At 39.3% G+C, this 12,431-nt stretch overlaps 1 protein-coding gene across 7 annotated transcripts; it reads left to right on the top strand.

Annotated features, from left to right (window-relative positions):
• Nucleotides 1-7,227: 7,227 nt before the first annotated feature.
• LOC115582749 (uncharacterized) lies at nucleotides 7,228-12,166 on the top strand. 7 transcript variants are annotated; one of them, XM_030418925.1, is made up of 5 exons: nucleotides 7,860-8,162; nucleotides 8,437-8,625; nucleotides 10,736-10,808; nucleotides 10,887-10,963; nucleotides 11,045-12,166. In XM_030418925.1, the coding sequence occupies exons 3-5, from the start codon at nucleotides 10,806-10,808 to the stop codon at nucleotides 12,018-12,020; spliced, it is 1,056 nt and encodes a 351-aa protein (XP_030274785.1). In that variant the 5' UTR covers nucleotides 7,860-8,162; nucleotides 8,437-8,625; nucleotides 10,736-10,805; the 3' UTR covers nucleotides 12,021-12,166. The 7 variants fall into 7 exon arrangements, with proteins under 7 accessions (XP_030274786.1, XP_030274789.1, XP_030274785.1 ...); XM_030418922.1 differs by lacking the exon at nucleotides 10,736-10,808 and adding an exon at nucleotides 10,337-10,589; XM_030418924.1 differs by having other exon boundaries at nucleotides 8,437-10,589.
• Nucleotides 12,167-12,431: the final 265 nt, after the last annotated feature.

The following is a 12,431-nucleotide window of genomic DNA, read 5'->3' as shown; positions in this document are numbered from 1 at the left end:
TGGCCACTTCCTTTTTCTAACAGTGGCCCTTCCTCTCTGTGGACTGCACCTTGCCGTGGTGGAGAGGCTTGTGTACTCCAATGAACCTGAGAGCTATGCCGGCGGGGATTTTATATCCCTGGCAAGTTTAACTAAGCCGGACAGGTCAAAGGAGAGGAGGCAGACAAAGCAGACATTATGACTATTTGAGTCACCATTCTGAATTTTTGAGGGACAAGCATCTTTTTCCATTAACATGTCCTTTAGAGAGTATTTGTATCAAATTTTATGCTTGGATCACTGTTTGAATAATTGATATAATAAGCATAAGCAAGCAACATGTTCCCTGAAGAGTATTTCTGCCTATGCTTGCATCACCATTTGAACAATTGAAATAATTAATATTCAACAGGAACGGTGGCCATCTTTAAAAATGGCGCCCATCTTGAATTTTTGCGGGACAGGCATCTTTTTCCATTAACATGTCCTTTAGAGAGTATTTGTATCAAATTTTATGCTTGGATCACTGTTTGAATAATTGATATAATAAGCATAAGCAAGCAACATGTACCCTGAAGAGTATTTCTGCCTATGCTTGCATCACCATTTGAACAATTGAAATAATTAATACTGACAGGAACGGTGGCCATCTTTAAAAATGGTGCCCATCTTGAATTTTTGAGGGACAAGCATCTTTTTTCATTAATATGTCCTTTAGAGAGTATTTGTATCAAATGTTATGCTTGGATCACTGTTTGAATAATTGATATAATAAGCATTGAATAGCAATGCCGGCCATCTTGAAAAATGGCCACCATATTGAATTTTTAAGTGGCCAACACCTTTTTCCAAAATAGTGGCCCTTAGAGAGTATCTGTGCCAAATTTCATGCTTGTATACCAAAGTGAACGATTTTCTTACTAATCTGCTGCACTAATCGTGAAAAGTAGTGTACAGCCGATGGTCACTAACCAAGCAAAATTTACCATCATGCATTGCGCTGCGGACGAACGCACGGAGGTTTCAATTCACGTTTCAACTGCGCGACAGTAGTGACGTCATTAACGGCGCCGGAGTAGTGTCTGAAAGTCCGTTTTTCTTTCTGCCGTTGAGCTCACTATATAGTGCACTATGTTCAACTCACTATGTAGTGACTAGGGAGTAGGGAATGAGTGGGTGATTTCGGACACAACCTGGCTTGTTTCTTCTTCTACAGTGGCATCTAACATCAGCCCATCACACAGCGTATCAAATGCTATACTGCCCCCGTGTGGACGGCTGCAGTAAAACAAAGGAATATCTTTTTTCAGACATGATTTACTAATCGAATATTTATGATTTAACGACTATTCGAATAATCGAAAATCATTGTTTTTCACCATTAGAATGCCAATCATCAAGAAGCTGAGAGAGGGATTGCACAGACCACCATGGGGCTTTATGTGATTAACAAGGATGGTGCTGATGCAGTGGACAAGCCAGAGGATGTTGGAATGGTCATCGAGGGTGTGGAACTGCTACGCAATCTGCAAAGTGTCTCTTTTGGATGTGCCATGCTTTTCAGCCTGATTTACAAACTCAACCTAAGCTATCTGCAAAAACTCAAATTCACATTTGAGTTCTTCCAGAAAGTGTTGATGAACATGGATGGCAAGAACCTGTCCCCAAAGGTCCAAAGACTTCAAATTAAGATGCTTCAGTGACCTCACCAGTACAGTGCTGGGCAGTTGAGCACATTTTGGCTTGGTGTCCTTTACTATTCACTATTCATGTGGTTTGAGAAGAAAACCCAACAAACAAACACTGGAAATGGATTTGGCATTGTCTATTGCCACTTTCATTATGTGTGAACTTGCGGATTCTTCGTGAGAGCTGCTGTTGGAGGGATGGAGCATTTGGTGGAGGAAACTGCTCTTGGCTCTTGCCATTTTTTTTTGCATTAAAATTGCATACCATTATCTTTGTTGCATATGTCAATGGAGAGGAATGAGCAAAACCACTCATATAACAGCTTTCATGAACTGAGTGGTAACAGATAAATCACTGTATTTTGTTCCGCAGTGACAGAAAGTAGTGACGGGACAGTCATTTCTATGAAAATGTTTACTACTGGCAAAAGGGCTAGTTTTCTTATTAGGTCTGACCTTTTTCCAATAAGTTTTGTGGAGGATAGAGCAACCCCTAATACTGATGATGGGATATATTTTTGGGTTGAATCCTTCATGTAATTATGCAGGTTTTCATTCTCATCTGTGGTATTAATACCCTGGGAAGCCTTGTCTTTATGATGTTTTTGCCAGAGTACATAACTGAGCCTTTTGCCTTTTAAGGTATTGTCAGATATATTGTACTAGAAAGCCTTTTGAATATTTCCCAATTGTTATTAATGTTCCTAAAATTTGTAGGGTGTTTTTATTTTATGGATTTGCATTTTTCATTGTTAAAATATTTCTCAGATAAAAATACAAATCCATTTTAAGTTACTGTATTGCGGAAAGCCTAACTGCTTTTAATCTACCTAAGTACTGTTAGTTTTACTGTGCAATGGAAAACGTTGTACACTTTGCAGCCTGGATTTTGTTTTAATTTTACCATTGAAGGAAAGAATCAGCAAAAGATCCACACACTCTTAATAGCTTCCAGCAATATACATTGAGCAATGTTTCGATCTAACAGATCTTCGTCAGGCATTGTCAAATCTGACTTTGGGTTTGACAATGCCTGACGAAGATCTGTTTGATCAAAACGTTACTCAGTTAAATTTGCTGGGAGCTATTAAGAGTGTGTGGATCTTTGGCTTATCTTACCTTTTTTATTTATTTTTTGATCCAACAGGGTTTTTTTGGGATGTGTGCACCCTGTTGGAATTGTTAATGGAACAATTGCATTTAAAGTGTTCATATTTTGGGACTTACTAATAATGGATTGGATTTGTATGGTGCTTTTCAAGACACCCAAAGCGCCTGACAGGGTTCCAGGTTCCATTCATTTACCCACAGTCATACTAGTGGTGGTAAACTACGATAGTAGCCACAGCTAGTACTTGGGCCCTGGGGCAGACTGATAGAAGCATGGCTGCCATTCAGCGCCTCCGACTACCACCTCAGACGTACAGCAGTCATACACATTCACACGAGGCAAGGGGGGTGAAGTGACACAACACACTGCATGAAAAGTGGGATTTTCGTCACTGTGCGGCACTGTAGATTGTCGTGGAAGTTCAGGTTTACGACTGCCCTGCAATTTTCAGGCAACACCGAAAACTGCCTTGAATTGTTGGAAATTGACGTGGGCCTTGCTTGGCAGTTGTCCCCCCATGAGCCCCCTCCCCCTGATTCTAGGGGAGGCTTTAACATGTAAATGAAAATGCTGTGAGCTATACAAATGCAAATCAGGGTAGCAGGGGGAGTTTTACCCCAGGTGACCTTTTTCCAAAAGGTATTAACTTCATTTTAAGAAAATCTCTGGTATAAATAGATGAGGCTCAGTATAGCCTAATTATAGACTACATTTTTGCTTGAATTGATTTATTTAATGAAATTATACTAGATTAATTACTGTGTATGTCATTAGCAACGACCAATGTTGTGTAAAAAGGATACACACATTTTGTTTTTTCTTTATCTCCTGGGAACAAGTTAAAGATAAAACGCCAGTTGTTAAAAAGTTCAAATTCGCATGATATATTTTGAGATAAATAAGAAATTAAAATGTATAAATAATTTCTGAATTTAAATTTCATGGGTTCTGAAGGTTTAAAAGAAGTTAAAGTAATTCTTATTACGTGTGTGAGTTCATGACCTGTAAGAGTTTTACACTTCCGGGTTGACCGGAGCGTGAGTGACAAGGAAGAAGGAGCGGAGAGTTTTTTTGTTTGTTTGTTTGTTTGTTTGTTTTTATTTATTTTATTTGAAGTATCATCAAATTACAAAAAAAAACACTTAAGGCACATTGGTGTTACAAAGATTGAAAATGTTGAACCAGCTAGTCTGACAAATGAAAAGAAACGAAAAGGAAAAGAAAATAACAATGTGAGGGTCTTATTCTAGGAGGGTAAATAAATCCAATAAAGAAAAGAGTCTCTGGGCATTTTTGCTTGTCATGTAATACAAGGATTTTTTGTATATTTTGAGTTCATTCTTCCATCCGTTGAAGCTGGGCTTCACCTTAAGGTATTTGCATCTATGAATGAAATGTTTTCCAAGCGTGATCAAATTGTTCACCAAGAAGTCCAAGTTCTTCTCCTCTAATTGCACTCCAACTTTAATCGACATCCAGTTTAACGGCTGCAGAGTAATCTGTTTGGTTAACAACCAGCTTTGAAATAATACCCAAAATTGTATAATATGTTCACATTCAAAGAAAATATGTTCCACCGTTTCAATGTCACTCTCGCAAAACCCTCCCAAATACAGTGATGTCTCTCTGTAACCAAGAGTTCAGAATGGTTTTGCATTTATCCACATTTTTCCAAATATTTTCTCTCTCCCTAAATTCTTTATTCCTGGTAATAACTATGCCCAAGTATTTGACTTGCATTTTAATTGAACCCCAAGGTCCCCCAATTGGGGGACTTTCAGACATGCAGAACAATCAAAGAGCTACTACTGCACTAATTATGAAAGAATATAGTCATATCTTATATCAAATTAAACAGCAGAAACTGGGCTACAACGTGTAAAAAGCATGTTTATATGACCCAAACACAGCCCAAACACTACTCAAATAAACAACTAAACATCAAACTTCGTGAATCACCGATTTGTGGACCCAGTCGCCACATTTCTGGCTCTTATGCTACTGTACATGATGCAAAACACCCGAGCTACCCCTCATCTGAAAGGGCAGACTTCACAGATTTAGATGACACATAGCACTTGCAGCTACTCCGATTCGCCACAGAGACAGAGGCCAAAGTATAGGAAAACAAAAATACCGCTTCTCCAAAACATGGCTGTAAAATTCCTCTTACCTTTGCTGTTTTGCCGTAAAAAGTTAGTTTTATCGGTAAATCCACATTGTTTCCTGGTCAGAGCCGTTTCTTGCTATAAGCTGACTATGCGGGTGCATAGGGCCTCCGCGCCACTATAGGGGGCCCCCTCAAGTTGCAAGGTCTGCTGAAATACCTGAGGAATGACCCGAAGGAAAAGATGTGAAAAGGACCTGACACCTGGCCCGCTGATTGGTCAGATCTGGTGTCTACCACGCCTCGTTGCTATGACAACCAGTACTGCAAAACTAGTAGGGGGCGGGGAATTGCGCCGAGCCGTAAGTTCAGGTCATTCATGGCATGGCGTCCAAACTAGCGTATTCATCTGGCGCAGAAAAAGGAAGAAACAAGATGAAGAAAAACGCTCGCTGGATAAAGGTACGTTTTTTTTTTCATTATGTGGGTTGGAGGGGCAAGCTAAAATGGCGATTTTTTTTAGCTAGCTTAAGTGTTTGCTTTAAGAGAGGGCTAAAATAAAATGTATCTCACATATGAATACCATAACACTGATTGACTGAAGTGAAACCCGTTTTGGTGAATCACGGCAGGTCCAGTTCGTTGGCATCATATTTGTGAGGGAGGGTGTGTGTGTCTTCTGTATCCTCATCCAGTGGAGCCGCTGGTCCGTCATAGACCTCCTCTGCTCTTCAATATTTGTCACATAACATTACTTTAGGATTGTTTGTATGATTAATTTATCAATTTTAGTGTTTCCTCAGTTTGTAGGTCTCTAATGTGAAGTGTGCTAAACAACCCTAATGCATATGATGCCTACTGCAGATTTTTTATGGACTATTGTGGCAGTAAATTATTGCTCTGGGTGGATTATTGTTAACTCTACTGAGCTAGTTGCGACTTTCTTTTCCACATTTATTAGAATATTTATTGTGACAATATAATTTGAACACATTTGCCTACATTCCTACAGTTTAGTTATGTTTTTGATGTATAACTTTGTTTTATTCAAAAGAATCATAATAACACAAATTAAAGTCAATTTAAAGTGAACTATACTATACAGGACCGTTGGTTCTGCCCACAGAAAATAAGTTAAGACCAAATCATCAGTTAAGCAAGTAGTTCACTTTGTAATACTCTGTGAAATATAAACTAAGATATTCCTTCAATATCACATAAAGCTCATCAGTCATTTATCTTTGTTTTATAACTCTTTGAAACTGCTTAAAAGTGACAACTTTAAAATTGGGTGCATGCTTTAAAGGGACACTGTGCTGTATATTGCAAGGTTTAAAATAAAAACAGATTATGAATTTCTCCATGAGTGTAACATAACTCAATTATATAGTATGAATATTTGCTAAGGATCTGTTTTGCTTGGTAACCTGAGGAGTTTCGTATTTGCAGGAGCAATTCTGAAGTATTTTGGAGCCGCAGAACAGGAAGCAGCACTGCCGCCTTCAGCACCAGAGATTGACAAGCAGCTCTCATATGCTGGCCAAGAAGTAGAAATTTTGAGGAGGGGCTTAGGGTAGATCTGCTTAAAACACAAGACTCAGATGATACTAATAATCATCACAAAGTGGTGTGATTGTGTTATATAGTTCTGTATGGTTCCTTTAAAGTATTGTTTTTATTGTTGGTTTGTTTTCATTGTTGCATTTTTATTGTATGCTGGTTTGTGTTGGTGTTGAAGGGCTTGTGTTACATTTGAAAGGTTCCTTACTACCTCAACAGTATTATTCTTGTTAGTTTTTTTGTTTTTATTGTTTGCATATTGATATGGATGCTGGCTCATTGTGATTTTCTTTTCTAAGTAATAGCCTATTTTATTTTCTCTACAACTTTAACTTTAGTTTTGGGTGTATGTATGTATGTTATATGTTTAATGTCAACTTAAAATAAAATAAAATTGAGGAACACTCCATCAGTTTCATTTATTGACCTATCAAGGATCCCTATTGTTTACATTGTATTATCATTTTCTATCAGTTCAACTTACTAGTGTGGGTCAACTTAAGATGTTTGATTTTAATTTGAGAGAGGTTTTCACGACTCTAGCCTGTTTTTCTCTTAAAATTTAATAGATTGTTGCATCTTTATGGATCACCCAAAAAGGTTAGGAATCTATCCATCGTAGTTTGACAAAATAGGGGCCCCCAAACAGCATCTTGCATAGGGCCCCCAAAAAGACAGGAACGGCCCTGTTCCTGGTAGTCCAATGTGTTTTCTTGGATTCAAAACAATCCGGTAGTTTCTGACGGACTTTAGGACGCAGGGGGAAGCGTTACAAGCGCTGCAGTCAACAGCTTGCTCATTATACCGACTTGGACTGTAAGGATTCCGATTGGCTGGCAGTGCTGTCAATCACATTGTCGTGAGTATAGCTTTATTCTACTGGCTCTAAGGAGTAAAACGAGGTGTTGATCACCCATATTGACCAATCCGTTGCGGAGATAAACCCCTGTGTACTCGCCTAAAGGCGAGAAGCATTGTCGCCATTACGCACTGCAACCTAGCGCGCAGCGCGTTAAGCCTGATTTATGCTTCTGCATCGCGGCTTGCGCCTCCAAAAAATCCTGACTACGTGTCACGTCGATGCGTCGAGACGCGAACAGCAAGGACTGTGATTGGTCCGCTCAGAACGTCATTTCCGGCAGTTGCTTTTCCGGTCAACAGTATAACAACACCGCCATTTTTAAAGTTTTGCATTTGTTGTTCAATATCCACGAGCTCCATCTCCAAAAACACCCGCTCCATCTCAGTTGCCATTGTTTACTGTCTGACCGGAAGAAAACCAAGGAATCCGATATGAACCCCCCGAAACCAAACAAAGACACAACCACACCCCCCTAGCGGCTTGGCGGTGAATTGCAGAACAACGCGTTCCCTCGACGCAGAACTTCGAATGCTCAATGACGGCGTAGGGTCGACGACGTAGCTACGCCGTCGCCGCGACGCAGAAGCATAAACCAGGCTTTACAGTGAGAGAAACGGAGACAGAAACGTGGCTTTTTCTGTGTTTTCTGTAAGTTTTGTGAGAAATATGGCAAAATATGGCAAAACAAGGCCCAGAGAAACTTAGGACAGCCACAGAAGTGTTGGAATTTCTGGAGTTGGACGCTGAAAACACAATATGCGTCAGTGACGCATCGTCGGAAGACGAGGAGCTTCTTCACCCTGAAGATACGCACGGAGACAGTGACCATGACTATTGTCTGCCATCATCGGAAAGGTATGGAATGTTTTGTAAATGTTGTATTTATAGATTTATTCTATCTAGGTGAAGCTATAAGCTTTGTCGGGGCAACATTTTGGCTCATGATGTGAAAATATGACACAGGAGGTTGCGCTCAATGCATTTAGTTTTGTGTGTGCGTGTTTATTTCCCCAGTACAGTGTGTTTCTTTTTACCCTGTTTCTGAGTTTCATGTGTTTATATGTAATTGCAATTTCATGAATGAAAATATATATACAGTATATATAATTTTTTTTTTCTTCTGCTTTAGGATTTACAGTGACTTGCCCTCCACATCACGGACCACAAGAGTTGGCTCATCATCACAACCTCCACGGTCATCAGTGCATTGTAGGAAGTGTAATATTCCTCTCTGCCTAACATCCACAAAAAACTGCTTTCAGCTGTGGCATGATGGACAATAGTACAGTAGGCACATGACACTCCTGTAAATAAAAGTGTAAGTAGTTGTTTTTGTTTGCTGTGTGTTTTTATAGTTCACAGAAATGTTTGCAGTATTATAAAATTAAATCTGGTCCATTTGGATTCAAGATGCAATTGCTTTTGTGATCATTTTCGAATGGGAAATACAATATAATATAATATAATATATGTATATATGTATATGTAAAGCCAAAAACTGTTGTATTTGGATGTTTTGAACACCATTAGTGATGTACAAATGAAAAATATAATATATTGTAGTGGACTGAGCGGACATAATTCACCATTTGGTTAGTTTCTTTCTCACTGACAACAGACTCTTAGGCTAAGCACCTAGTAAGCGTCAGTGAGTAACCATGGCAACAGAGGCGCCCGGTAACTCAGCTTAAGCGTCAGTGGGTTACCTTGGCAACGGAGGAGATGAGGGGTTTTTAGCCGTTTTTCCAGCCGTTTAGCCAGCCGTTAGTGAGTTTTGAGTTTGGTGGTTGAATAAACGACTGTTAGGCAGTCAAAGAAAGAAGTTGTTCGCTTCCTATTTTCTACAACTTCTTCAATATAATATATTTGTACATCAGAAAATACAAATGGTGCCAAAATGTCCATTTTGGAGACTTCGCCTAAGATGTCTGTGCTAAAACCTCTCTAATTTTGTTCTGCTGCACTTGTTATGAATCAACCTTTGCAGAGACAATGTTAACATATTGTACTATGATTTGAAAGAGGGTAGGAGCTTTGGCAGCAATATCTAAGGGATACACACCCTGAAAGTGCTTTTTTTTTAGGCGAGACTAAAAATTATAGAATTTTTGCTGTGTGCCATCTTCATTTACTATTCACCAGTAACACATAGACTGATAATTACACATTTCAACAAATCCTCAAAGTGTTCCCTTTCCCATGACACCAAAAGTATTCAAATAAACCTTGTGGTTGCAGAGATATACTCATTTTATTTTGGATATGCAATTTTCGAGCAGAAGCCTAGAAAATAGGCTTGGGGCTTAAAGGGTTAATCGCAATGTTACATATTGAGAGTGCTGGCTGATCATGAAGGGCAAATATTTCACATTTATCAATATTAAGTTTCAAGGCTGATGCTTTGGAGAATTGATTGATGGAATCTAATGCTTTGGGAATTTGTCTTTCATTTTATAAAAATAATTTCGTATCGTCTGCAAATTGACTAATTAACTAATAATATGCCTTTCTAAAATGTCTATCCCATTGATACCATTATTTTTTTATCGTAATTGATAATAGCTCGGCCACTAGAATAAATAGTAAGGGGGAGCTGTTGCAACCTTGTCTAATACCCCTGTTGACTTGAAATCTTGTGGATGTACCGTGTTCCAAAGCCACACAACTATTAATGTCCCTGTATAACATACCTATCAGATTTATGAATTTTTTACCAAAACCAAAGTAGTTTAGAGTATTTAATATGATATAATCCACAGAATTGAAAGCCTTATAAAAGTCTAGGAAGAGAATGAACCCCTCTTTTGACAATATATGACTATAATCAATCAGATCCAAAACCAGTCGTATATTGTTGTGGACAGATCGTCCACCCAGAAAACTTATAAACTCATCAATAAGTTGTGACAATCCTATTTTCATTCTAGCTGCTATACATCCAGAAAGCAGTTTATAATCAGTATTAAGAAGAGTGATAGGTCTTAAGTTGTCCAATATTCTTTTATATTCTTTGCTGTGTTTGGGTATAGGCTCTATGCACGCATCACTTCCGCATTGGCGTAAGGATGTTTGGACATTTCCGGTTACCGGAAGACAACATTAGACAGTGACAGTAGCCCGTTATGATGGCAGAGTTGCAGTACACAAGGTGTTTGCTGGAGTTGCCAAAAGTATCTGTCAATGATGTACGGAGGATCGTCCGGGCATCCAGTACGACACCACGTAGCAAACTTGATAAAGGCTTCAAGTTCTACGTGTCGTCATATCTTTGCAACTTTGAAGGTAATTTGCTAACGCTAACGTTAGCTAGCCTGAGCTAGAAGCCTTGCTTTGGTGTTTAAATTCATGACTCCGTCCTGCTTCAGGTAAATCATGCTTTAATCATGTTTATATACCTCTCACTTAATGTGTTTGTACTTTTATTAAAGTATCAGGTAAAAACAGGGAGACAAATGAGATCTCTGTGAGAGCCCATTGCTACCGCTCAATGAAGAAAACATGGTTTGTATCATTTCATTACCAAACAGTTGTATCACATTTTACTAGCATCTCTCCTAATACTATCTCATAAATAAATAGGGAGTGAAGCCAGGACCTGTGGATGCCATGGTTGTAGTGAAGCCCAAACCAGATGCTACTTCAGCAAGCGGAATTAGGTATGCAGAGTCCAATTAAATAAGCAGACTACAATGTGTTGTGAAATAAATATTATTGATTGCCTGATATTGTTATTCCAGATCTACACTTTACAAGGGCTACAGCAGTGAGCTACCAGACCCATCAACCCTCAACCCACTACCTGCCTATGCTGACATGGAACCAGACTCTCTTCCCCTTATCTGCTCAATGAACATCACATCCGACAAACCACTCGTGGACTCCATTTTTGGCAAGGTACAAACTGGCAGTATCCTGTCATATCAACACCCACCACCTCCACCTGACAGTGTTGTCATCCATGAGGATGCACCACCATTCCCAAAAGTGCCACTGGACGATTACCATTTACAGCCAACAGACTGTACATACGAGCCAACGGATCAAGAAAAGCTGCACCTCAGTTCACTGTCTGTGACTTTGTCACAGTCACACCTTATTGAGGAAGCAACCAGAGGCCAAAGTGCAACACCCGAGTGGCATTCACTGAGGAAGGAGAGAGTGACTGCTTCACATTTCCGGGAAGCAAGCCATGTTAGTGGTACAAGCTCAGCAGAAAAACTGGCAGAAAGAATCATCAGAGGGACAAAACAAACCACACTAATGAAAAGGGGGCTGGAAATGGAAGCAGGTGCATTGAAGGACTATGCAGTTCTAAAAAATCTAAATTTGACTAAGTGTGGGCTTGTCATTCATCCAGATGCACCTTGGCTGGGTGCATTGCCTGATGGGCTTGTATATGGCCCACTTGAGCGACCATCATTTGGTCTGGTTGAAATTAAATGCCCAAATGTAGTAAGCTATGTAGACTGCAAGTTTCTGAGAGCTGACCATGGCCTACACAAATTGAAGGAAAGCCATTGTTATTATTTGCAAATCCAGGGACAGTTACTCATCACAGGCATGGCATGGTGTGATTTTGTTGTCTGTGCCCACGATGACATTTTTGTGCAGCGCATTTCGCAAGACAGCACTGTGTTAAGCTCCCTGAAAGAGAGATGTGATTTGTTTTTCTTTAACACATACATGTCAAAATACCTTTTTTATGCAAAGTAACTGAACAGACACATGAATTCTTGCATTATTGTACATTCATTTATTTTGTCAACTGTCTTATTTACAATTAGGGGTGTCAACGTCTACACGTGTAAACGGGTACACGGATAACAAATCATAACCGTTTAGAAAAATCAATAACCGTTTACACGTCTTTTTTTCCCCTCCTCCTCCTCCTCGTTCATTTCTCATCAATATATATACTATTCAGGGTTTCCTCTACATGTAATTTACTGTGGCGCACCGCCACGGCAAAATAAAAGCCGCCACACCTTAAAAATTCAGGCATAAATAAATCTAGTGGAAATATTTTATCGTCGTCTTCCACCACAGTCTTTGACGTTAACTAGCATGTTGGATATTTAGCTTGATAATTGGCTAGAGGATTAAAATGGTCACTTAGACCAGAGT

Source organism: Sparus aurata, chromosome 6 (genome assembly GCF_900880675.1).
Source record: "Sparus aurata chromosome 6, fSpaAur1.1, whole genome shotgun sequence".
Lineage (NCBI taxonomy): Eukaryota > Metazoa > Chordata > Actinopteri > Spariformes > Sparidae > Sparus > Sparus aurata.
Note: the sequence above shows the minus strand (reverse complement) of the source record. Positions and strands in the feature narration are given on the sequence as shown.